A 27,748-nucleotide genomic window follows, 5' to 3' on the forward strand; every position below is an offset into this window, starting at 1 on the left:
TAACACAACTTTTCACAAACTTGAAGTGCGTTTGTCCCTTTACGGAAGTAAAACAGTAAAATATGGCGAAAATGCACAATTTGGTCTTCCATCTTCAACTTGTTGTAAAATCTCCAAAACTCAACCAAATCGCTCAATTTTTTTTTAGAACTGTCAGCTGTCAAATGACATAGCAACAACATAGATGCAAATGACTCTAGTACTTCCAAAAATGAACTAGTGCTATCTGTTGCAAAAATGCATCATGACTTTTCCGACAACCCAATACTCTCTACTAGACTAACTTCTACTACTCAACATTAAGCAAAGGTACTTTCCCCTTCAAAGAGGTAAAAAATGGGAAAACAGCTAAGTCATAAAATCAGTGATTTTAGAGCTACAAAATAGAGGTTAAAAAAAAAAGCTCCAATTAATACTCAAAAGAAAGAAAAAATTATCCCTGCCTTAAAATGACTCTACAATTTAACCTCAAACCAAATAATCTCTCATGCAGTCCAGTTACACCTTTCACAGCAGAGGAGCCATAATGACATGAAATCAAGTCTGTAATGAATACATAGATCTGTACAAAACATACCCATTTTGTGCTTTCTTCAAAATATACGAGTATACAAGTACCTGCTGAAGCAGATATGCCTTAACATACTTACTTATGTGAAGAAAAAAAAAAATTCTCCAGCAAGGTAGCAGAATAGAGCTAACCTTTATTGAGAACTTACGCTGGGCCAGGTGTTACTCAGAATATATATTAATATACGTGTATGTTAACATGTTAGCAGGTATCACAGCTCTAAATGTTACATGCATCATTTATCATGGTGCTTTGCAATTTACTCAGGGATGAAAGGGGCAAACTACTGCTTAAAAAACTTGAATTTATTAACTAAGCCTGACTCTGAAAGTTACCAGCACAAGTATAATTATTTATCTAAAATACCTATACATTTAACTCAGTTCATCAGCAATCTTTAATCTTGATAAAACTAAAGGAGAGAAGGACATACAAAGAAATTAAAGTCAACACTTCAGTTTATAATTGGAACTAGTGGAACCTGAAAGTATCTAGATTTCTGAGAAAGCGAATCACATCTAAAGTTCATCTATAACCAGAACAACATTGCTCATTTACATATCAAAAAAATAAGATACAGTTACCTTTCTTCACTCAGCATCAAGAATTTAAAGAAAATTTGGCTATTAAAAAAAGAAGTATAAAAATAAAAGTTTTTGTCTATACAATTGGGAAAAAATTTTTTAAAGATTCGCCTCTTCTTGCTGGCAAAGGTACACAGAGACAGGAATGCTCAAACCTTGCCAGTAGGCACAGGCGCAGGTACAACCCTCCTGCAGGGCAACATGGCAGAACATGTGTATCAAAGTCTTAAAACACACACACCTTCTGGCCCGGTATTGCCACTCTCAGTAATCCTTCCAAAGTTAATAATCAGAAATGTGGACAAGGAGATGATCATTTGTACAATTGCTTTTAGTGGCAAAAAATACAAAATAATCTTAACACCAACAAGGGAACCAGTTAAGTGGTTATCAAACAATGATTTTATAGGTTCTTACACATAGTTTTCAAAAGTATTTGCAGAAAGAAGTGAAATGATCAAGTGGTTCTTACTATGTACTGGGAAAGTAAGATTCAATACGTATATACAAGCATACCTTGGAGATATTGAAGGTTCCATTCTAGATTACCACAATAAAGCGAATATCACAATAAAACAAGTCACATGAATTTTTTGGTTTTCCAGTGCATATAAAAGCTATGTTTATATTATACTGTAGTCTATTAAGTGTGCAATAGCATTTTGTCTAAAAAAAATGTACATACCTTAATTGAAAAACACTTTATTGCTAAAAAATGCTAACCATCACTGAGCCTGTTGGAAAACATGGCACCGACAGACTTGCTCAACGTGGGGTTGCCACAAGCATTCAATTTGGAAAAAAATGCATTATCTGCGAAATGTAATAAAATGAGGTATGCCTGTACACCAAGTAGGTATGCTTGAAAATATTTTATGACCATCTAAATATTAAAATGCACTAAAAAGTTAACATTAGTTATTTGTAGTGGTTTTCCAGAACCTTTAGCATTTTTCTGTTTGTGAAACAGCAGAAGTTTGTATTTTTAAGCTTCTTTGCTTTAAAAAAAAATTAAAAGGGAGAATGTGAAGGAAATAATATGCAATCAGGTCTAGATTCCCAAACTAGAGATTAAAAATAGTATCTCTACTCTTTTTAGTTCTAGATTTCCTGTTGATAGAAGAGAGGGGTGGGAAGTATGCTATAGGGCCCAGGTTATCTGGGCTTTTCCCCAAATGCCTCACCTCCTAAAATGAAAGAAGCGACAAAATACAGGCGAATCTTTCTGCTGCTCCTTATCCTTGCGGAGACTGTCCAAACGACATTCCCGGCACTTGGACAGTTGTGCAACAATGTTCACGCAGGAGTCATCCTGCACAAAGGCCTCTCCACTCTGCTGCAGCTTCTTGACTTTGGCTGGGTCTGTCAAAACTGACTTCCGGGATGGGCCTAGGAAAACAAAAGATTAAGAAAATGGGACCGCAAACTTTTAAAAATCACATCAACAAGTGACTGAATTCTATTCAAAGGGCCAGTTTTCCCAAAGGCAGAGCTCCTCAATTACTGGTTCAATCGTCATTTCTAAAAACGGTTTAACAGTAGACAACTATCGAAACTGGAAAAGGTTTACTCTATAAAATAATTCTCACTTGGTGAATCCATTTGGCAACTTAAAACCTCAAATTCAACAACCACCCTCACAATTCCAAGTAGTGTATACTTCTGTTCACAAACCGAGATAACAAATATTTTTGGAAGATCTTTCCAAATCAGATACTTAATTCAAACTCATTAGCAATGCACAAGTTCACCTTAAGAAACAGAAGACTGTATGGAAGTCAGTCCTGTCACTTCTCACATTAAAAACAACAAGAATGAAATGACTGGCTTAAGGTGTTATTGCAAAAGCTAACCATTTAAAAAAAAAACAAAAAAAACACAAAAAAACAAACAGCTCTTCTGCAGAGGCCCCTTGGATCTATAAAATAAGAGCTGTCTAATAAATGCTTCCAAAGATGTCACTTGACCTTTGACATGTGTTCAATTATTTCCTTCACATATCTGTTCCATTCAGGATTAAGAGCACTGGCTAAAGACAGGATTATGTTTCTAAGTAACGCATATTTGAAGTTTTAACTTGTAATGGGCCAGAGAGTTGGAAAGGAAATGCTAACATGGTTTCTAAAGAAAAAGAGAAAAAAAGTAGATATGTAACAAGAGAGAAGAATCATTGTGTCAGCCTAAATAACACAGAAAGGAATCCATTTATAAGTCAAGAGCCTTAAGGGAGCTGAGAAGATGGAAGTAGGTTCTTAGGCAAACAAACAAATGAAAAACAAACAAAAAACCCCACAAACAACTTCTGGGGAACCAGTTGAGAGATGGGTGAGAGAGACTAGTCTTGATGGAAACTGAAAGAAACTTCTCAAACCAAAGAAGGCTTTAAATAAAATAAGCATCTTTAATAATTACCTTAGATGTGATCTAATCTTACCTCTCTTTGAAAGCAGGACTAGAGCACACTGTAAAATGCTAAATGGTTGTTGTCAGGCCTTGATCCCTTAAACATTATTATTCAGTTATAGTGAAAGAGAAGGTAAAGTAAGAAAGAAAATAAAGAGATCAGTAGTTCAAGGATGGAATTTTAATTACTCAGATATTGAAAAGACACCGCCCTTTGAAATGGACCAGATTTTCACAGACCACGAGCACAGTCCAAAGGGTATCTTTTCTATTCTGTCCTGGTTCAAAAGAGAAAATATTTAGAAATAAGTGAGTTGAACTATCTAAATCTAGCTCTCTAGTGAGGAGAGCAATAGTTAATTCCCATCAATGATTCTCTCAATTCAAAGCAGAGCGAAGGGGGAAAAAAGCAATGCCAGCTTCTGAAGAGCCATTCATCTATTCAACAGGAAAAAAAGGCAGCTGTTCAACTCCAGCTTGCTTGTTTCCTAGATCCTAAGCAGAGCAAGGGTGCAAGAGAAGAACAGTTCCAGTTGAGTCTTTCCATACCCATAAGCAATACACATGGAAACATAGAGATCCCGTAGGCTTCTTTTTTTAAAAGATTTTATTGGGGAATTGGGGGAGGGGAATAGCGCTGGGAAGGCTTCTGACCACACTCGGTCCTCAGCCCAAAATCCCAGCAGATAGGATGCACCAGGATGTGACTCGGTTTTTCATTTCTCTTAAAATCACTTTAGATGGGGCGTCGTTGCACAACATACTAAGTGAGAAAAAGCTGGACTCCTAGTAATTTATTCATGTACCTATCACAAGTTTATCAATGTAGTATTTTTACTGTTTTTTCACATAACATTAAAATACTTTGCCTCAAAAACTAGCTGAATCCGAGGGCTGATGACTCAAAAAAAAAAAAAGAAATGGAACAGGCATGTGATTATGAATATTCACTTCCTGTGGGGACGTACACAACTCCTGAGAACAGTACAATCTTATGTAATTAATTTTATGCAAATTAATAGCTATATCAACTTAAATCTTGAGAATGAAAAAGGTGGGTTAGAAGTATCACTAGGCAAAGGAAGTTCTTTTTCTATTCCTCCAACTCTATATCAAAAAGACCCAGTCAAATCCACCCATCTTGCCCTTTAGTTTCAGAGGGCTGCAGTAAAAGCTAAGGTGTGGATATATTCATTTCTTACATATCTAAATGAATAGTATTTTTTGAAAATTCTCAAAATGCACACTAATTTTCCCACACAGATGACTATTATTTTTAAATTGTAATAGCTCTGAACCTTTAACATACTGAAGCCATTTAGTTCTACAAATTCCAGTAAGAGAGCTTCTGATAACTACCATCACTGGAATGCATCCTCAAACTTAAAATAAGTAAATGAAATACAGTGTACCATTTTTTCTATAATAATTCAGTTTTAAATTGTGGGTGCAGTAGGACCTCCCCTTCAGCAAACAACACTCTGCAGGGTGTTTCAGCCCTGTCCTTAAAATCTTTTAACCAAATGTCCCTTTTCTAGAGGTGGTGATACAATTCTCTTATCTTTTAAAAAATTTTCAGGGCTGGCCGACTGGCTCGTTGGTTGAGGGTTGGCTTGGGAACGCGGACTCTAAACGGCAGAGCTGCCGGTTCAGATCCCACATAGGCCAGTGACACTGCGTCCTCTACAGCTAAGATGGTGAACAACAGCTCAACTTGGAGCTGGGCTGCGTTGAGTCGCCAGCGACGGCATAGGCTGCAGTGGGCTACTGTAAGCTACCGTGAGTGGCCGGCAGCTGGTGTGAGCTGCCGTGAGCCATCGTGAGCGACCATCCAATGGCCAGCAACCCATCTGCCTCAGCCAGGAAGAGCGCAATGACAATACTAACATGGGCCAGTGAAGCAACGTCCTCCACAACTAGACTGAAGAACAAAAGGACGGCAACTTGTCTGTTCCCCTTTCCCGATTCCCCAGTGCTGTTCCCTCTCCCAAGTCCCCAATAAAATCTTTAAAAAAATAAAAAATAAAAAAGTTTCAGATCTGAACTACCTGTGTGAGCATAAAGTAACAATCGCCCCTTTCACTTCAACCTGGATGTTACAGAAAGATCAGTGTTAGGCTGAAGATAAAGTATTTGTCAGATTATTTCAGATTTTGCTTCTAAATTATTTTCTTACAAAAATTGGGAACCGCCTAATACCCATATAAAAGGAACCAGTTAAGTCATATGGTAAATGCATATAATGGAATCCATACAGCCTTAAAAATGTTGATAGAAACCCATACTAATTCACAGGGTAAAACTCTTGGTATGAACTCGTGTAATACAGTTTTCTCTGTATTTCTATATACATGGAACCAGGTCTAGCAAAATATTAACAGTAATCATTTCTGAGAAGATTATGGTATTTTACTCTCTTCTTTAAACTTTTCTGATTATATGGAACATTTTCTACAGTCGTTTTCATTATTTTTTTTCTCATAAGGTAACACAGAGATATATATGTACCCACTACCATCTCTTACCTTCTACAAACAAAAACATGTAGAAACACTCACCATTCTGGATTTTATTGTTGCTTCTTGTACAATAGCTTTCACTATCTTTCACTAAAGATTCCTTTAAATTCTGTGACTGGCAACCTAAAGTTGAAGGTTCTACCCTTTTTTCCACACAACTATTAGGGCTATCACTGTTGACAACTGCATTCTCTTCTGGCTTATTTGAAAGGACAGCAGATGTGGAAGGTGCATGTTCTAGGTGCTTCTGCAGTTCAGGAGTATTGGCAATTTCCAATTCTGCTGTAGAAGAAGCTTTTGTAGGTAAGCACGCCTTAGGAAGGTCAGTTGATGGTTGTGGAAGAGACTCCACTCTGTTTTCCTGATCAGTGTTGGTCTTTAGCTGGGTACAGCTACCTTTTGGTTCACTCAGGGTTTCCAAGTCTCCAGTTCCAGTCTGAGAGGACTTTGAGGAGGGCAACTCTACTTTGCAGCCATCTGGTTTTGTTCTCAGTATTTCGGGCTTCATGTTTACACAGGGAGAAAGTTCTTCTGGTGAACTCTGTTTATGACATCTGAAAAAGATAACATGAAAACTAGCAATCTAGGCCCTCTTTTATCTCTACCCTACCTTCCAAAAACAATTGTTTGGTTCCCTAATGCAACCAGAAGAGAAAAGAGAAAAGAAAACTACTTATATGAGAGAATTTAGGATACGTTTCTGTGAGCCGGAGTTAAAAGTAATCAGTCAACGGCACTGCAAAAATATCTTAAACACTCAGAAAAATACAATCTTAAATCCTATCTGCATGTTCTCATTAATCCTAAACTACTTCAAATTAGTTCTGCTTCTGACAGTATAATGAACCTTAGCTTTCCCTCCAAACAAACTGAGTATAGTATGGAACCCAAACCACCAGAAGCACAAAGCCCTGTCCTGCTACGAACATTTACCCAGCCCCAGCAATGGATAATGTCACTGTTGTTTGATCAGTGATCAGGACCCAGAGCAAATAGAAGAGCCAACTGATTACTTGCTTGTTCACAGCATGGTTATTGGTAATCCCTCAACCCCCATCTTAACAGGGGTACCCTTAAAGAACTTTTTGTTTCTCTGAAATTCATCCTATAACTCTTCCCTAGCAAAACACAAAGCACTTTTTCCTGTTATACTTTATTTTTCCTGCCTCTAACAAAGGATTTCATTCTTGAGGGGCATTTCTCATTTAAGCACTCATATTAGACATCTTTGCTTGGGTACCACTGAACTTCTTACTGTTCCCTCTTTCTACTCGGAAGACTGTTCCCCTTTCCATCTAACTGCTGTGGGATCATCCTCCAAACTCTATCCTGGGAGCCTGCTTTCCTCCCAGTGAACCAATGTGCTCAACGTCCCTCCCACTTTTTGCAGCAGTCTTCCAAACCTACCTTCTGCACCACAGTCTCCCTGACCCATATCTTTAAGTCTATCAACTGCCTGCACGACACCACTCCTCCTCCAAGAGCCGTCTCTTAAAACGCTTCTCCATTAACCTATCACCGGATTTCTCACCTATACCTGGGATCTAGGCTGATGAGAACCATTCACTTTAACTATGCTTTCCTCTTCTCCACACTCACATTCACCTCAGTCTTTCACATACAATCAATCTACTCCCTTTTCCTTGAAAGCAGCTATCTATTCTACAACTGTCTGTAGCATTTCAATTGACCATTCTTGCTATATCAAGTCAAAAAAGCTGCTCTTTCTTTACACCCCCTTCACTTCTGTAACATTTTCTGTGTTGTTCTGTACGCCTACTACACTTTTCACCTCTGAGGCACCTGACCAATTTGGAAACTCTAACGAAAAACCTCCCTGGACAACCTGAAATAGAATGAATGGCAGGTCATTACAGTAAATGTTTAGCTCTACTAATTCTCTCTTTATGAAATACTGGTGTTTACCACCTGAGCAGTGTTTAAGTCTTGCCACCTGAGCAGTGTAAGCTCAGATAGGAAGAACCATGGCTAAAATAGTTTTTTTTCTTCTTATGATTAAACACATTTAACAAATAACCAGCAACTCACCCTTGAGGAATTTTTGCTCCAAGGTTAGGTGGGGAGTTGGCAGCTTGGGGAATGCTCTGCTGTCTTGGGTCTTTACTAGGAGGAGTTGCTGCAGTACAGCCGAGCAGTATATCCTTGAAAACTGTTGTGCGAACAGGCTGTACAGGACACACACTGGGAGAGGCCTAAAAGATACCAAACCGACAGATATGAAAAGAAAAAGTCCCTAGTTGGGGAATAACAAAGTGCTAGCAAGATCTGAGTTTATTTGGTTGGTTTAGTACTAAACGAGCACAATACCTTCACCAAAAAGAACAGGACAGGTGAACAAGTGATAAATCACAAAATTAAGGACTTAGATCTGAAGGCTGTTAATGAAGTCACTCCAGCTTTTCACGATACTTGTGTCTTTCTATTGTATAAAAGGTCACAAGAGGATCTTTTTTCACTGATCTCTGAATCACTATGCCAGGAAAATGTTGCCCCATGGCAATTTAATAACGCAATGCACAGAAGTGAGCTTTTAACAGTCTTCAAATGGTGGCAGCTTCACATGCATCTGGTTTAACATGACTTGAGTGCCTAGCACACACTTACTGTGTAGACTTGGCAGGAGACCAGACCACATAGGACTCTTGTAGGCAGTGGTGCCTACTGCGTACCAATATAAGCCTTTATAGTGCAGTAAAGGTTGAGGATACGGTTCTTGTTCTTATGTGGCTCAAGTCACAAAGATCATCCCATGCTGCAAAACATATCAAGTCAGGGCTGTGGGACACAGATGGGACATCCGTCCCCTTCCTTTATCATGTAGTTTTTTATCTTCACAAAACTATAAGTAACGAACCCACTTATTTTTCCTAAAGTCCTTTCCAACCCTCCTTTATAATTCTCTGGCAATCACCCATTAAAAGATTAACCTCCCAAAGTTTAACTGCCAAGTCATTTCAAAATGCTTATTCAAGGCTCATTTTTACCAAGCATCTTCCTTCATATCATCTTCCTTATACTGAATTATGTTTAGGCTCGATGCACTAATACAAGACCTTCTCTTAAATGATTCTCCTTAGAGTAATACACTTAAGAAATTTAGATAAAAAAATCTAGGCATGAGTTTTTATTCTTACAACATCCATTCAACTGCTTGTGTCAAAAAACCCTCCATCTCATTTCCCATATCTGATCAATGAATCAGTAAATCCTGCCTCTATTTCCAAACTATTTGTGGAATTTATCCATTCCTTTCCATGCCACCACTAGCACCATCTTTTCCCTGGACTACAGTCTCCTAACTGGCGTACCTTCCATTTGTGCCTGAACCTTCTGCCACTTACCCGAAATTTATTCTACCACAGAGCAATCTTTATAAAATATAAATCAATCAGATCAATCAGATTATGGTACTGCCTACAAGATTTCTATGTGGTCTGGTCTCCACCAACTCCCCCCGCCACACACACACACACACACACACCCATCTCATTACACTTGTCCACAGTACTCTGACTACACCATCCTCTTTTCTGCTCTTCAAATGTTCTAAGCTCTTTCTTGCCTGTGCCTTTGTACTTCCTATTGCCACTGTCTGGATAGTTTGTTCCATCCCTTCACCCACGCGTCTGCTCAGTTGTCACCTCCTCCGAATCTCTGATCACTCTTACCAAAGCAGTGCCCCACAAGCCACCCCCTTACTCTTTATCATATTACCATGTTTATGTCTCTCATTGCATTATTACACTGTGAAAGTACCTTTAATTAAATTACTTTTTTATTGTCAGTCTCCTCACAATGTAACATAGACTCCTATGGGTAGAGACCCTGTTCATGTCCACTGTTAAACCTTATAAAGCCAGCCACATAGCTGATGCTCAATAAATCAGACTGGTGGAATGAATGAATGCTGTTAGCACTTAATATTTCAAAATAGCTATAAAAAATTCTTATGAGTTACCTTAAGAGCAGGCAGTAACACTCACCAATGTTTTGCACATATTAAATATTCAATAAATATTTGTTGGAAAGAGAGATGGAGGGAAGGAAGGAAGATTATTTTTACTTTTTTTGCTATTTTTACAATGGTGGCTCACCATACCAAGGAAAAGATTTGGAGAGGAGTGGCAACAACAGCACAGTGGTTAAGAGTATTGGGTTTTGGTATTAGACCTTGGTTTGAATCCAGTCTCTGACATTCCTCGCACATTATTTAATCTCTCTAAGCTTCAGTTTCCTCAATCGTAAAATGAGCAATGAAGCATACTTTATAGAGCTGTGCTTTACCACAGACCTGGCACATAGATTAGCTGTCTCAAAGCAGAAAAACATCACGAAAATTTTCTCAGTTCAGTCACCATGGGTTAGAATCGGCATAACTTGGAACGCTTTTCCTTTAAGAAACTGAAGTCACCCTACAGCTTTCCTAATGGTTAGGCTTAACAGGAACAGGGCTTCGATTCCAAACCCCATCTTCACATGCTCACCACTGCACTGGCCTGTGACTTGACAAGGGTCAAAGTTTCTTCTTACCTGAAGAGTTTTCCCTGAAGGTCTTCTATACCAGTCATGGCAATAGTTCCTCCCTGCCAGCAGACGGAGATAATATAATTGAGTGTATGATGGTCTTCTAAATAGGACACTGCTGGCTGACACTCCTTAGAGCAGACTCTCCCAATTAATCAAGCAATGTCCTAACTCTGAGGAACAGTCTGCTAGGCAGAGAAGACCTTCAAGGAGCCAGATGTAACTGGCAAACAAGTTTATCTTATCCAAAAGTATTCATCAAAGCAATTAAGAGTCTTGTCTATCTAATCCCAAATGCCTGTCATCCAAAGACCAGCCTAAAAGTAACCTGTGCCAGTCCAACACATCTAGGAAGTGCAAACACAGTGAGATGTGTGCTAAGTATCTTACTGTACTCACCTTTCACTCACACATTTAAACGAATTCTCTTTCCCCACTTCTTCTACCTGTCCAGCTCTTTTGAAATCTAGGCCAGACCAGTGTTTCCAAAACTTGCCTAATTATAAGAATCACCCAGGATAAAAAAAGAGTATCAGTAGATATTAACAATCTACTGTAAAGGAATCAAGGAGGCTACAAAGAGTATGACTTTTAGTTTTTAAAAAAAGGAGGGGGGGGGAGGTCCTTCATGAATATACAGGGGATAAAAGACAGGTATTCCAAAATGTAAATAGTGGGAATCTCTGAGAAGTATAATAACAAGTGATGTTTCTTTTCTTTAATATGCTTTTCTGGGGTAACCAAAAAATTTTAAATGAGAGTAAGTTTTTTTAATGTGAGAAACTTTATTTTGACAAATAAATACAGTATAAAAGAGAATAACTTTTATAATTAAAAATAATTTTCTAAAAATGTCAATACCCAGGTAAAAATCTACCATATCCGACTTCCTTTAGAATGAGAAGATGGCTAGTACAGGGCTTAAGAGCTGAAACAGACATTTTTACAACATCAAATTTAGTTTCTCATTTTAAAGCAGAAGTTAAGTCTCAAATAAGTAAAGGCAGGACTTATCTCCCAGGCAAAGTTCAGGCTTTTTCTTAAAAAAAAAAAAAAAAAGCTTCTGTAGTGCCTAACAATCAGTTTAGTAGCACACAAACCTACTGAGCTGAATAATATGCTGAAAGAGATCAAAAAACATGTTCCCTACCCTTTAACAATGTGAGTCTGGTAGAGGGGATAACTTATTATGTATATATTACCACATTTCACAAGTACCTCCTTGAAGGTTATTAATTGACTTGCTCGATTAACTGTCCTATCACTGATTAACTTGACACTGTGAAAAACTGGCACCTTCCACCACAGTAGGGCCCCACTGACCCCAGTCTCGCCTTACCCCAGGTTGATTCCTCCATGATCCATCAGGATGCCATTTCCTATGCTGTGGCCCCCTTCCCACCACATCATGTGGCTCTTCTTTCATCACACCAATTATTTATGCTGATGCATTCTCCATGACAGGCAACGCCCAATCAACTTCTTCAAACTGGCCTTTAATACCTCTACCCAAGATCGCTAACAGTTTATCCAATGTCACAACCTGACAGGTCATTATTCTGTTTCTCTTTTAGCTTTTAATACTGTGGCTTACTTGACAATATCCTGTGAGCTTTACTCTAAGATATAATCACTTGCTTGACATCCTCACTTTGTAGTCCTTACTACAGTAGTTCCCCTTTATCTGCTGTTTCACTTTCTGTGGTTTCAGTTACCTGTGGCCAACCATGGTCTGAAAATATTAAATGGAAAATTCCAGAAATAAACAATTCATACATTTTAAATTGTGTACTGTTCTGAGTAGTGTAATGAAATTTCACTCCGTCCCACTCATCCCTTTGTCCAGTGTATTCAACTTGTACATGCTACCCAAATGCTGATCACTTAGTAGTTGGCTAGGTAATCAGATCTACTGTTGCAATATCATAGTGTTTGTGTTCAAGTCACCCTTATTATACTTAATAATGGCCCCAAAGTGTAAGACTAGTGATGCTGGCAATTCAAATATGCCAAAGAGAAGCCATAAACTTTATCATAAGTATGTATGTATAGGAAAAAAATAGTACATACTGGGTTCGATACTATCCGTAGGTTTCAGCATCCACTGTGGGTCTTGGAACGTATCCCGTTCCAAGGGGAGGGCTACTGTACATTATTTCACCCTTGTAGAATTTAAGGCAAAAAGGAAAGGTAGTAATACTAATTTCCATAATCACCTCTTCAAGGGCCTACACACTTCAAAGGAAGATAAGAGTTACTGGATGTCTTGATTTACAAAGTTTTTGGTCATGTACCAAAGTTCCTGTCGCAAAGGCTTAAGATTCAGGAAAGTCAATCATTCCCAGCTGCCCAGATTCTTAAGTATTCGTGTAACAGTGCTTGCTTTGGTTCTAGCTGATTTTGTAGTCCAGTATGCTGTGATCCAGACCCCTAGATTCAATTAATTGACCCTGACCCACTCCCATGTCATTTCTTCTTGCCTTGCTTTCCCAGATCCTAAGGTTCCCTCTAAAATGCTGCCAACAATCTTAATAATATCAATTTGGTAAATTTTAAAATTCTAAACTACAGCCTGGCACAGTGCATGATAAAGGTGTTTTGATAATTATAACACAGGAAACTATCCATGTAACACAAGTGCGTGTGGATACCTAAGTCGTCAAAAAGTTATTTGTACTGTAATAGATCCTAAGGATTCAATTCACCTTAAAGAGAAACACTCTTAAGTTTCTTGTTCCAAATCCTAACTATTTCAGAAGAGAATTAAATCCGATACTTGAACTCACAGTGGCATTCATAGAAGCCCATACTTTCCTGGGCAGAAATCAGTAATGGCAAACTAACCACTTCCTTAAAATAAATGAGTATATTTGTTTACCCATCATAAATGACCAAACCTTGTTATTATTGTGGAGGTGGGAGTCCTATTTCGCCACCAAATCTACTCAGAATTCTAAGGTTCCTGCCCTCTTCTCATGCCAGGTTTTCTTCCAATGTGATACACACATCTCAACTGACCTTCAAAAACATCTCCATGTGGTGAAATTTTCAAATCTATTGAGAATTTTCAGCAAACATCAAAAAACAATTTTTTTAACACAAAAACAGTAAACCAGAAACTTATATTATTTCCATCTGCTTGAGTGTAGAAATTATGGCCAAGATCCGGAGCTAGCAAAGAAGAGCAGACAAGACAGCATAGAAGAGCAGAGAAGACAACTTTATAACCACTAAATAAACTGGGCATGCATTGTGATAGTTAAGGAAAGCTTTACACAAGTGACAAAATAAATCAAGGTTACCTCAGAGCAAGATTTTGCTTGTTTGGAAACCAGGCTTCCATTATTCTCAGAAGACTTGCGTTTTACAGTTCCAATTTTCGTAGAACTACCTAAAATATTTAAAAATAGTTAAGTTGGCTTTCCTGTTTCTCTTAATGGGAGGGGAAAGACAGAAAGGAGAAGATTTTAGTCAAACAATATATCTTACCACATGTCACAAAGTTATCATGTACAACTTCAACATGAATCAGTGATGGATCAACAATTTTCAGTGCTGGAATCTTAAAAATAAAAAAAAAACAAAAAAACTGAAAAATAAAAATATGATCTGGAACATACCAGAAATTAGCTCTATTAACATAATAGGGGCTTCTTACAAATAATTTCTTTTTAAAACAACTGTGCCATTTCCCTGTCTACTCCAATATTCTAACATAGTAAAGGTGTTTAGCTCCTATAAGATACCATCATTTCTTTTTATAATTATCTTTCCCTGTCATGTTACATGCAATTATCATCTTTACCTCCTCACAGTTGACTTGAAGAGTTTTTAATGTTGGGTTTCCGTTTACAATGGTTGCGGAGAACCACTGAGTTGATGGGTCCAAGCTATAAATTTTTACTTCAGAACCAACTAAGTTTTTGTCACCTGAAAAAAAAAAAAAAGCTTAGATCAATTTGCATTGTCTCCCAACAGCATCATCATCTAGGGTAATCTTTTCCTGAGTCTTTTAAAAATGTAGTAGACAAAAGTAAACATTAACAGATATTTCTATAAACAAGAGGAGACAGACATTTCTGCCACGCTAGGAGAAAATTTAAACTTTTTATTTTATAGTTCCATTTTCCTATTGATTTATCTTATAGTGACAACGTATTTATTCTAGCATTTGTATCAAACCAAGTAGTATCAAAGAAATCATTGAGATCAAACTCACTGAAGAGTTTTAGAAGTTCCAAATTCAGGAATGCCAATAGAACTGCTAAGGTCTGAAAAAACAGTTATGATTGTGAAACTGACTAAGAAACTCAATAACAGTAAATTGGAAGCTCAGGATTCCCAAATTAATGTTTTATCAATTTTATAAGACTGAAATTCCAAACATAAATTCCATGTCAAAATATAGCTGAACTTTTTTTTTTTTTAAGATTTTACTGAGGAATTGGGGAAGGGGAACAGCGCTGGGGAATCAGGGGAAGCGGAACAGACAAGTTGCTGTTGTTTTGCTCTTCAGTCTAGCTGTGGAGGACATTGCTTCACTGGCCCAAGTTGGTATCATCATTGTGCTCTTCCTGGGTGAGGCAGATCAGTTGCCGTCTTCTGGACGGCCGCTCACTGCGGCTCTTGGCAGCTCACAAGGGCTGCCTGCCACACACGGTAGCTTATGGCAGCCCACTGCAGCAGGAGCTGCAGCCTACGCCGTCGCCAGTGCCTCACGGCAGCTCAGCTCCAGGTCGAGCTGTTGTTCACTGTCTTAGCTGTAGAGGACAGTGTCACTGGCCCTCATGTGGGATCCGAACCGGGGCCCTGATGCTCAGAGCTGGCGTCCCAAGGCAGCTCTTAACCAACGTACCATTCGGCCGGCCCATAGCTGAACTTTTAAGATATCTACTTTACTTTTATAGTTTTTACTCAATCCCTTAACTGTACAAATTTTAAAGGCTTTAGAATATATTATATAATAAATAAAGGCCTTTAATCATCTAGCTGCATGGAGAAAAGCAACAAATGAATTTCTAAAAAATTACAAATTTCAATGAGAGAACAAGTGATAAGAGCTAAAACATAGCTTCTTACAAGCTAATCATTGGTCAACACAAACTATCCACATACCTTGTAAAAGATGGCTTTCATCCAAATGTTTCACAATCAGAGCTTGAAATTCTTTACTGATGTCCTGATTATCCATAAGGGAAAGTCGAAGACTGTTTACATCCTGAGACATGGAAGATCATTACATTTTAAGGTAACAAATAAAAAGAGTTGTTTAAATACCAGTGGATATTTCAATTAGTTTAATCGGAGGGGTTAAAGTGGTATCAATTAGCCATTTGATGGCACTACATCATTGCAACTCCAATGAGCCGGACAGATCATAATAGGAAACCATCAAATAATCACGGGTATGAGGCAGGCTGAAGTGAAGTCACCCCAAGCTAAAAGCATGACAATATTGAGAGTGGCTTAAAGAATAGTTTTAAATATGACATAACTTTCGCTATGGGAAACATAATAAGCAAACAAACTAGATCAATCCATGTCGAAAACACTGTATTCCGAACACTAGAGATTAGGGAAATCACAGTTCAAATCTAAGGGGCAAAAGACACAAAGAAACACACAGATCCATACTGTCAACTTATTGAAATTGCTGTTTTTAACAAATCATTTCACACAGATTCATTGAATCTAACTAGCATTCCAAACGCATTCTTCTTTACAAATGGTAAATGGGAGGCAGTGGTGACAATATCTGAATGAAGAGCCTAAGTCTTCAACAAGACAATTTTGAAACACTCAATTCTTGGCAGCAGCTCCATTTTTGGTACTATTCCATAGCCTCCTGTCTTTGTGCATACAGTCAGTTATGATAAATGTATACAGAAACTGTCAATAGGAATAGCCTGCCAACCCAAACTACATAGCACAGAAGCCCTTTCAGCATCAGGCCACTGTGAAATGGATATGTATTGGCCAAAAATAGTTTATCCATTTCTCCCATTAGGAAGGATAACGAGTCTTTTAGAAGCCATTCTGGGAAAATGCATTTGTTAAGCCAAGTAACATTATACCTAACCTACTAGAGTCTTCATATGAGCTTAACATTAATTACCAGAATGGGCCATGTGTGGGTTTGGTTTTTTTTCTCTCATGCTACCGCAATTTCGAAAAATTTAAATGTGTTCTCCAATTCCAACTACTACAAGATAAAACAGCATAAAGGGCTCTTAAATAAGGTAAAATAATTCTACTCTGCCTAGGAGTTTTGGGGCTCATAAAAAGTGCCAGAGTGTTTGACCTGGGTACTTTGTATTTTTTCTTAACCACAGATAACTGAGCCAAATTCAATCCAAAAGGCAGACCTTAAGTTTCAATTCCAACTTCTATATATGCCAAAAGATTTTCAGGTTCTCTGTGCATTCTTCAGGGCAAGCATCCTATTGCAGTAATCATGTCCCCCACCAAGTTTCATAGAGTAGAAGCCTGATGTGACCATCCATATCTGTAAGGGGATGCCCTGAGGCACCAAACTTTGACCTCTATTATCATCAGTAAAAGTCAAGAGCACACCTCACAGTTATTATATTATTATTATATTAATAACAACATTCAGACTGACAGCCCACAGTACATCTCCCTGAGAACAAATTCACTTACTAATCTAGATTTTTCTTTTTCAATCTCACTAAACAAAATTATGAGTTGTACTTTAACTGAAAAGCTTGAACACATGAAAGATGTAAAACAGAACTGTCCAGAAAACAATGCTAAGAAGGAAAAACTACTCTATCACGCAGTGAAGCAAGGTATCCACAGCCCTTCCTATATGTACCTTGGTCCTCAAGTCATTCTCCCTTTTAAGGCAGAAAAAATATCACGCTGTCTCATCTGACATATGACAGTAACTTGCATCTGAAATTAACTTAAGTAAAAGCATCTTCCTCTGTTCCATTTACTTATACATTATAGAATAAGGTTCAGAGTATGTGAACCTTATTTTCACTCACTTCCAGGATATGGAAGTAAAAGTGAGACTTGAGAGGTGGAAACAGCCAGTGCTCTGGGTTTTCTAGTATGGGGCCAGCAATGGCAATGACCATTGGCCCCTAAACTGCCTTTTAGCAAATAAATAGGTTTATTTGTTCTACAAGCTATGAAACAAGTCAGGTCACAAAACAGAAGTGTGTAAAGGGGATTATTAAGCTTTATAAACGACATCTAAAAGATGGATGTTATTATTAGACCAACATTACTCCCAAGGTAGTGATCTATGGAGATAAATTAATCTGTGTGTTCTTCCCCTCCCTCCCAACATTTTCATAAACATAAATAAATAAATAAATAAATCACATATGAGCAAGATCCAGGAGCCTAAATATTGTGAAGAAAAAGGTGGGAGTTTTAGAAGCTAATTGGAATACACACACACACACACACACACACACACACACACACACACACACACTCGTTCTCACTATTCATGGTAGCTATGTTCTATTAAGTCACCACAAACACTGAAATAGTGAATACTAAACCACTGCTCCTTAGGAAAAGATAGTTAGGCTCCTTCAAGCCTCTAGTCACAACATTTTCATCACCCAATCAATATTTAACTTTGTTTTATGTATTTCTGTTGAAATACACATTATTTAGTATATATTACTGCATTATTAACCTTGAACTCATGACCAATAGCACTATAACTCATGGCTTGAATAAAGCTTATTTAACACATGTAGTTTCTCCCTAATACAAATCACAGCCTTCTTGCACTTAGGAACTACTAGACAACAACCCTTCAGCACTACCCTTGGGGGTCATTTTAAACAGTAAAATCATCAACAAAAAGCCCCCAAATCTGGCACTAAATAGAGCTCAAAAACAGACTCATTTACAGTATGAGAGAAGAAACAAGAAGGCAGATTTTCACCTTATTCAACTTCAGCTGGGAACATGTGTCAGACCAGTCAAATTTTTTGCCGTTCTGTACATGTCTGTGATGACTGTGAAAGCACCAAAGTATTGATTTGGGGTTACAAATATATTTTAGCAAGTAGGCAAATTCACAAATATAGAATCCATGAATAATGACGACTGACGCATACATACACATACACACACACACACACACACACACATATTTATATATATATATATATACACACACAGAGATAGGTATAAATATGAATGATAGTCAATCATTTAAAAATTACTTTTGTAACACCTAGGTGTTTCCATACACATGCACCATCAACTGTACCTTTGTCCTTCCAACCCCATGCAGATAGCACCAACCCAATGGCCAACACTGAGGGATAATGTCTAACAAGTAACTGTTGATGGGATAGGTTCTTTTCTCTGATATGTGAATTAGAGCAATCAACATCAATATTTTAGTTCTTGTGTTAAAGGAGGTTTTTTGTTTTTTCTATTTTTAGGGTTTAATATTGTATATGTTATACCTGTATAGGCTTCAAAAGGTCTTTAGAAAGAAATATTCTTTGTTGATCTCCTAGAAAGCGAATAGAAGTTATGGATCCCAAACCGGCTTTGTCCAACAAAGATTTGTACACCTAAAACAAAACAAAAGAAAATGTTTTGGCATCATAACTACTGTCAGCATAATTCTGAAAATGGGGAATGACAATTTTCCACATGCACAGGAAGAGATAAAGCCATTAAGTTTTTTATTTACTGCAATCAATAACAACTATTCATGCAAACACAACTTTTAAACCAGATTGGTATTTGGAGTCATTAACATATATGTCTGGACCACAGATGCATGGCTTCCCCCAAAGTTCATGCAAAAAAAATGTGTATGTATATTTTCTTGGAGAAATAGGGCCACATTTTTAGCAAATTCTTAATTAACAGTTGTGGGAGAGAGGGGAATACAAAGAGCAAAGTACAACTTTAACCAAAATCCTACATCTCTCAGAAACCTCCAGAAGCTCTTCTCACTCATGGGCAAAATCTTAACTTTGCTAGCACAGTACACATGGCCTTTCACAATCCAGTCAGCCTTTCACTCATCCTCCCAGCCTTTCCAACTATCCAAGTCTTCCCTTCCTCCTCCAAGCTCCAGCTTGTCTCATAAAGCCGCAACCGTCCTCTCCAGACATAGTGATGGCTCTTCTCCTCTAACTGCACCAGACTTAGCAATGTTGTAATGGCGCCATCACACCCTGACTATCAGTATCTTTACAGCCAGAGAATATCATGAGCCAGAAGGAAACTTAGAGATCATAAGACCAAGACTGGAAACCCTACCAGGGGCCAGGCAACAGCTACTATTCAGTTCTAGCCTATTGTTGTGATAAAGAACTGCCACAATGCTCCAGTGTTGCCACATCTTACAGTTTTTTCCAAGAGAAATTGGAAATGTAGATGTTTAGGTATACTCGCTACATTCTTAAAAGTAGACAACTCATTCAAATTTTCTTAAAACATTGTGAGGATCAAACTAAATAGATCTGTATGTCTGCTGGATTCTGACCTCTGACCTAGGTATTCCCTACATTCCCCGATCCCCCAGGCCTGAGAAAGTCAAGGGCCCAGAGTTGCAGAGTTCCTAGCAGTGCTGACCGGAGTTCCAGGGTTCTCTTCTGACTCATCTACACTGTCATATATCTGTATTATTATTTTCCACAGGGCCAAAGATAGGCATTACATATACATTTTTCTTGCTTCACTCATAATCGATGAAATACCCTCTTCTCATGAGTTCATGAGTTCAATAAGCCTGAGTTTTACTCACTATCGCAGGCCACTGTACAATTCGTTCAGAAATTTCAGGGCACTTTCGTTCAGCCAAAACCAAGTTATGCTCTACTAAAAATGCTCTCCTTAGATGGCCATAGACGTCTATCCATCTTCTCTTCCTCCAAGATTCCCCATCAAACTCCACACACACCTAGACAAACAGAATGGGAAAAAACAGATTCAATTAATAAAGATAAACATGAAAAATGCCCAAGTTGAATTATACCCTCATTATTTTACTCAGCTATTTTATCTAAACGTACTGCCCCCTCTCCTTCTCTCTTACTGCCCTTCACAGCCCATAATAAACTAACCAGACATGGGATCAAGCTTTTGCTCCCAAATCACTTTGGGAAGCAGAAGTCAAGGTCTTTGAAGGCCAGTCTCTGCCCCCAAAGTAGCCTCTCAGAAGTGACATGGCACAGAACCCCCATGTAGAAGGTTTTTACATATGTTAATTGACATCAGAGCTTTGAAAACTGAAAGAAATTTAAAAGTACTTATTGAAGGACATTGTAATTCTATGTTGACATTGTCTGTGGGCTCAAGATGACCCCCCATCACCACAATCCACCACTTGCTTTTGAATTCCTCTGGTATCAGTAGGATTTAGCACAAGGCCCAATAGATGGCACATCCCCAAGACCCTTTGAATTGAGTAAACTGGGAAATTTATTTGGGAGTCTTAAGACTACTTTGCTAAATAGGTAAACAAGTAATTGATAAATGACTCCAGAGTTTTCCAGAACTATCTATAGCTTCTCATATGTAAGTTGAACTACCTTTGAAATATCATTTTCTAAGTAACTGTGAAGTTTTCTGCTTCTGACTTGCAAAATACCTTTTAACCCTAAAGTTAAAACCCATACCATTTGTATAAATATTTTAAGACATAAAAAAAGAATTCAGTCCAAAAGTGGGTCTCTGACTCTGAAGTAGGAATCATTCACAAAACTTTAAAGGTCATATAAATGCACCAAAATACCCTCGTTTCCTTCACCCATTATGAACATGTGACCCCTTAATTTACTCTAAATCTTAAAAATATTGTTTTAATATTTTAACTGATATAAACTTCAACGTTTGATGTAATAATCACCATTTCTATTTGATTTAAAATTTTGCCTCTTACAAAAGAGGCCTCTCATTTTTGGTTTCAAATAATTAACTTAATAATTCTATGAACACTGTTCATAATTTCATAGATAATCGTATTTCCCATTTCACCCTTTAACTAAAAAACAAACAAAAAAGTTTAGTTAACTTCCATTCATCTGTCAGAACCCAATTCAAGAATCCTTTCTAAAAAGAAGTCTTTCCTTACCAAAGGGCCTTTCTCTCTCCCAAGAGAGCTCCTTTGCTAACTGTACTCAAAACCCTATGCTTTTCCTTCCTAGCACTTATCCACATTTTGAATTATTTATTTGTGGTTACCTGATTGACATGTTATAAATTCTAATAGGTCAAAGTCTGTCTGCTTTTACTTACCACTGTATTTCACTGGTATCCAGTCCCCAGTCAGTACTTAAAATACTTGTTAAATTAATGAATTTCTCTCTGACTGGGCTCTTACCTTCTGTTTCTTTCATCCATTTAAGAAGGGAGGAAGTTCCCAACTGTTATACCACTAGCCCCAATGCCAAAACTTTTCCAGTTTTAGGGCTATCAGTGAACTTTAGGACCCACCCTATCCTTCTCCCTCAACAAAATGTGCACCTCTAACTTCCCAAGTAACTTCCCCCAAGAAGCTGCATATCTTCTTGGTATGGCAGGCTTTTCACCTTTCAGTTATTAGAGAATAAGTACAAATATGTGAACACCTACTATGTGACAAGGCTCTGTGTGTTCTCTACTTGGTTCTATATATTCCATCTGTCACTATAACCAACCAAATGGTAAACACAGAGATGTTCAGAGACTGTCCATCTTTCTTTGTTTCTGTTTCCCTAGCCACAGAACCCAGATCCTCTGATATCTCCCCCTCCTGCCCTACAACACATCAACCTCAAAACCAAGCTAGCTTTGGATGACAGTTTTCCCATCAAAGTGGTATAAGAGAAATGAGTGTATACAAACTTCAGAATCAGAGAGATCTGGGTTTGAATCCCAGGTATGTTGAAGTTTTTTTAGAATGATTTTAGATGCATAAAATAAAACACATAGGATTATAAAGGAAACCAATTAACCTGCACCCCAGGTTAAGAACCCTTGCTTAAATCTAAGCTCTCTGAATCTTGTTTTGCTAACTTCAAAATGAAAGTACTAATGCCTATCTCTCACTGAATTGTTTAAAGATAATGTATATAAAGTATTTGGTAAAGAAACTAGGTAGTTTTTTTTTAGCTGAGCCATCCTGAGAAACTAGGTAATTTTAATACCTCTGTGGTAATTCAAATCTTAATTTATCGGGGTATTACTCCTTCATTTAGGAGTGGGGGAGAGACAGTTTTCAATATGATTATCTAACATCTATTGAGGGGAATAAAAAAGTAAAGGATTAAGATCTTAAAGGGTTTCACAAAACCAAAGCAACATCACAATTCTTATCAGATCACTATCTATAAAGCTATCATCAACCCTAAACCAAAATTTAGACAGGGTCTCTCTTTATATCTCAGTTTTTGAGTGATGTGAAAATTAAGTTAGCCCCTTTTGAAAAAAATTTAGTTTATGACTTTGGAGTATTAGGGTTCACTGGTCAAAAATTCACATTAACTTTGGTTTAAAAAAGACGACTTAAAAAAATACATATAATGAAACCAATAAGTTGTGAGCTTTCTTCAACATTCTTTCAAAAGTGTCCTATCAAAACCACATATGTCTTTTATTTGTGCCTGAAGTTTGAGGTTCTATATATAAGGACACCCCCTCACCCAAAAGAAAAGCCTCTTCTGCAGAAACTTCTATAAAATGGCATACCAATAAGAATTCAAATCCAGGGGGAACTGAAGTGACTTGACCAAGCTCCTGCAAGTTGACAGATATAACTAGTTCTCATTCCAAACTGTGTCCCTTCCTACCCCCATATGCTCCTTTGGTCCACAAAGATGTTATGTATGCTATCGGACTCCAAAGGCCAAAAAGAGGCTTATTAATTATGGTTCACTACCTATAATTTCCAAATTTGCTTTTCCAGATAAAGAGAATGCCATTGCTCCATCGTTAGATTTCTCTAAACTGCTTTTCCATATTGAGATAATTTTAGGATTACTTCATTTATTCATTCAAATATTTTAGCAAACAATACATGTCAAGCAGTGCTCTGGGTTGGGATATAGGGGCCAGCAAAATAAAGTGTTCTAACCTTACTCTACCTGAATATTAAAACCTAGTGTTTAAGGTCTGAGACAAACTTGGGCAAGCTATTTAACTTGTTTAAACCTCAGTTTCTAACACTAAAAAACGTGGTTTACCATCTAGGATATTTGTGTGGATTAATAAAGTAGTATTTGCCACACAATAAGCATTTAACCTCATTATGTCTTCACCCTAACGTCTTTGTAATCAACTACTAGATACATTGTATCCATGTGACTTTGTTACAAAGTCTCTCTCAAGGTGAAACAGTGTTAACAAGCCTTAGCCTCAATAATATCATCCTCAACTAACCAAGCAAATAATTAGTCTAGACAGACCTGTACTTCTAATACTAAAAAGTTTCACACTGCTTGACTTTTATTCATTCATATTCACCTCAGCCCCCAGTCTCACCCCACCCCCCAAAACTCACCTAAACCCTGGTGTAAGGATGGTCTTACTTAGTTCCTGCCTACATCTCACCGAGTACAATTTGGTTCTATTGTTTTAAAATTGTATGTTTTTGCTAATACAATATGCCTCTAAACTCAAGACAATTACTTTATCTGCTACTCAACTAAGAAATACAGTGATAAGCCATGATTAGAAAACAGAAATCGAGTAGACTTGCCCTTTACATGAGGCTGAGGTGTGAGGTCTGCAGGTAAAGCAAAACTCCAATATAAATCAAAATTGTTCTTAAACAAACAAAACTCATAGACACAGACAACAGTTTGGTGGTTACCAGAGGGTAAGGGGGGAGGTGGGGTGGTAGAAGAGGGTAAAGGGTTCAAATATATGGTGATGGAAGAACTGACTCTGGGCAGTAAACATACAATGCAATACATAGATGATGTATTATAGAATTGTGCACTTGAAACCTATATAATTTTACTAACCAATGTCACCCCAATAAATAAAAAATGTTTTAATTTGTTTTAAATTAAAATTCCATCTCCAGGTCAGTCACCTTAGTTCAGTGGAAAAGACACACACACAGCAAAACCTAGATTCAGATCCTCCCTTCATCACTTAGTAGTTCATTATGCAAATTTAGACAAGACTCTTTCCTAAATTTATGTCCTCATCCTGAAAAATGAAGTTCTTACCACCACCTCAAAGGCTGGGGGTGGGAAGATGTGGAGATGAAAAAGAATACACATAGAACCTCCTAGATTGCCTTCCTAATCCAACAGGTCCTCCCCATCACTATTGGGGAAGAGAACACCTAGTATTCTCATCATCTGACAAAGAACTAAAGAGTGTAAAGCTTAAATCAAATCTTGTTTCCACGCAAATCAGATAAAAACAAATGTACTAGAGAAAATTTTATTTGGCAGGTAAAATAAATCACAACTATGACTGAAATCTTGTACACAAAGTCCATTTTATGGAGAAAGATTATTAGCCTAGTGCAAATAGCTTGGCCATCTCTGTACCACGCTACATTCTTTCTACAACATCAAAACCTGGTTTTCTAGTTTTTGTGAACAGAGGAGAAAAACCAAACTTGACAGTGTATGACAACAGTCCTGTATGGCACAGCCCTTGATCAGGGAGCATGATGATTAAGAGGATGGTCTCAGAAGTCAAAACTTCCTGGGTCAGAACACAGCCTATGCCAATTCCTGGGTATGTGACATTAGGCAAGATACTTAATCTCCCCCTAACCCCAGGATTTTTATCTGTAAAACAGAGCAATGTCAATACCTACTCCCAAAGAACTGCTATAAGGATTAAATAAAATCATGTCTGTGAAGTGCTCAGCATGTTCTGTGGCATGTGGTTCAATGCTCAATGGGTTAATCCTTTTTTCCAACATAAATACAAGGCACACTGTGTAAGCTTTAAAAATATATAACCACACCTCCTTTCCCCATAACCCTTTGCAGAGTAATACTGGTTTGGGTATGCATGGTCACTTTGAAAGTATTCAAATGAATAGTTTCTGGAATCAACACATATTCAACTGCCAATGTTAAAACTTGCTTCCCTTATTTGAGTATAGTTTAAAAAAAAAGCAAAGATAACAAATGACCAAGATACTGACACACATCCATTACCCAGGGTAGAAATCTCTTCTGTCCTGACAAGCTTCCTTCAGGTTATCATCACTTCGGAGTCTTTGTTAGGGACCTTGTTCAGTTATTTTTGCACAAAGGAGTCTTTGTTGGTACAATGGCTTCCTTACTGGTTGTTCCCAGGCAATCCTTTCACACCAATACTTCTATTAGGGAGCACAATCAGAATTCATGTCTTTTTGAAAAGATGTATCTGAAAAAAATCCCTGGCCGCACTTGTTCTCATTTCTCTCCCTCTCCCTGAACACCCAAGTGGAATATATCCAAGGCATCCCTCCAGCACACCACAGAAGGGGCAGCTAGCTCCACCCCATCCCTCCATATATGGTCCTATCCCACACCCTCTCACAGGCTCATCTTACACAACCAGGAACCCACTCCTGCCCTGATCCACCATATATGGACAAATACCCACCCTAATGTGCATAATAGAGCCAAGCTCCTCCTCCTGCACGCACACATCATTTCTAACAGGACTGAAAGTTTATCAAGTTGGGTGAAGAATTTAGGAGGAACAAACAGAAAAACCAACTGAAGCACTTCCAAGTACTAGCCCTCAAGTCTTAATGATTTCCAAACGTCACTCACTTGCCCAGCTTAATATTAACAACAATATTCCACCTCCGGAGAAATCATCATCGAGTCCTAATGGGGCACAACGCCGGCAACACTGAAGCGTGTCTGAACAACCCTAAACCCATTTGTAGACACAAGCAACTCTAGGCCAAACTTACCTCGGCTCTATACAACCATTTCAAAAACTTTCAAGGTCTAGCTCTCTGCACCTTCAGATCAGATGCCAACTTTCTGATCGTCCTTTTCACAAAAGGGAAAGAGGGTGCTAGCTGTCTTGTGACCAAGGTAAGTACGAAACGCCCGACTGCCGAGGCCCGGGAGCCGATTTTACCTTCAGCTCCTTCTTGGTAACGTCCGTGTGGGAGACGGCTCGAATGGTCCCGGAGAACCAGGGCCACTCGGCAACGCGCTCCACGTCCCAGCCGTCGTGGCTGCCGTCGGCTGCGGACAGACTAAGGAATCGTTTCCCCACCAGCACTGGCCAACTTTCTCCGAGCGTAAGCACCATGGTTTCCACGCCTGGAGGAAGGGCTCCTCCCTGCAAAAGCACAAAACCAAAATGCAATGGGGGCGGCAGGTGGTGGGGGCCCGGGGAGAGAGGGCGCGGGGAGGCGGGGGCCGAGGGCAGGGTCCTAACCGCGCTCGGAGGACGAGACCCCGGGCGGCGGCGGGTGCGAAGCAGGACCCCCCTCACCCGACGTCTTCAACCGCACCCTCCCCGCGCCCCGATCCCTCCCCCACTGCAAACACGGGCCCAAGCGTCGCGTGACCCTCGCTCTCCCAAGTTTCGCTTTTCCAAAAGCATAAACCTAAATACAGAGAGAGTGAAGGGAGAATGATTTGCGGCTTCAGTGGATTTTAAAGTATTCGCCCCTCACCCCTGGAAGGAAAAGGCCCCGGTGCAGAGAGCCTGTCCCAGGCGTCCGGGTCCCCCACGGTTCCGCACTTGCCCCGCCCCGACACCCCGTTTCCCCGCTTCCCCGCTTCCCCGCCGCCGATCCCCGGCCGCCCCTTACCGCCGCCTGCGACGCGGGGGACGCGGGTTCGGCTCCTTCACCTTTCTTCCTCCTCTCCCCGTAGCCGAGGCCGCGACGCTCTTACCCCGCCTCCCTGAGTCACCCGCGGCAGCCGCCGTTTCCAGCCGCCCAGCCGACTCAGGCTCTGACTTGGTTCAAGAGCTCTCACAAGACACGCACTGCCTCCTAGGCCCGCCCCCTCGGAGCCGCTTCCGCCGTTCATTGGCTGAGTCCAAGAAGTTGAGTAAGGCTCGTGGGGAAATAGCCCATCGCAATTGGCCGGCCTGCCCAGGGCGGGGCGAGAGAAAAAAACAATTCCTTGGCTGCCTCCTCCCTTTGCCCTCCCCCTTCCGACTCCCCGACGACCCCCATTAGGTTAAAGTACACC

General features: G+C 39.0%; 1 protein-coding gene across 4 annotated transcripts in view; it reads right to left on the bottom strand.

The window, feature by feature from the left end:
• The window catches only part of KDM3A (lysine demethylase 3A), a 56,756-nt gene extending 29,235 nt beyond the window's left edge, over nt 1-27,521 (bottom strand). For 2 of the 4 annotated variants that reach the window (XM_019631504.1, XM_019631503.1), the window contains exons 1-11: nt 27,361-27,521; nt 26,676-26,882; nt 20,386-20,541; nt 19,088-19,198; nt 15,738-15,840; nt 14,428-14,552; nt 14,112-14,184; nt 13,925-14,013; nt 8,127-8,290; nt 6,117-6,631; nt 2,340-2,544 (exon numbers count right to left, since the gene is read on the bottom strand). In XM_019631504.1, coding sequence (XP_019487049.1) covers nt 2,340-2,544; nt 6,117-6,631; nt 8,127-8,290; nt 13,925-14,013; nt 14,112-14,184; nt 14,428-14,552; nt 15,738-15,840; nt 19,088-19,198; nt 20,386-20,541; nt 26,676-26,852 — 1,718 coding nt within the window. In that variant the 5' untranslated portion in view covers nt 26,853-26,882; nt 27,361-27,521. Of the gene's footprint in view, nt 1-2,339; nt 2,545-6,116; nt 6,632-8,126; nt 8,291-13,924; nt 14,014-14,111; nt 14,185-14,427; nt 14,553-15,737; nt 15,841-19,087; nt 19,199-20,385; nt 20,542-25,737; nt 25,899-26,675; nt 26,883-27,360 lie in introns of those variants that run through there. The other 2 variants (XM_019631507.1, XM_019631506.1) reach the window with 2 other exon arrangements.
• Between the last annotated feature and the right edge of the window lie 227 nt (nt 27,522-27,748).

This window comes from Hipposideros armiger, unplaced genomic scaffold (assembly GCF_001890085.2).
Source record: "Hipposideros armiger isolate ML-2016 unplaced genomic scaffold, ASM189008v1 scaffold_1003, whole genome shotgun sequence".
NCBI classification, from domain to species: domain Eukaryota; kingdom Metazoa; phylum Chordata; class Mammalia; order Chiroptera; family Hipposideridae; genus Hipposideros; species Hipposideros armiger.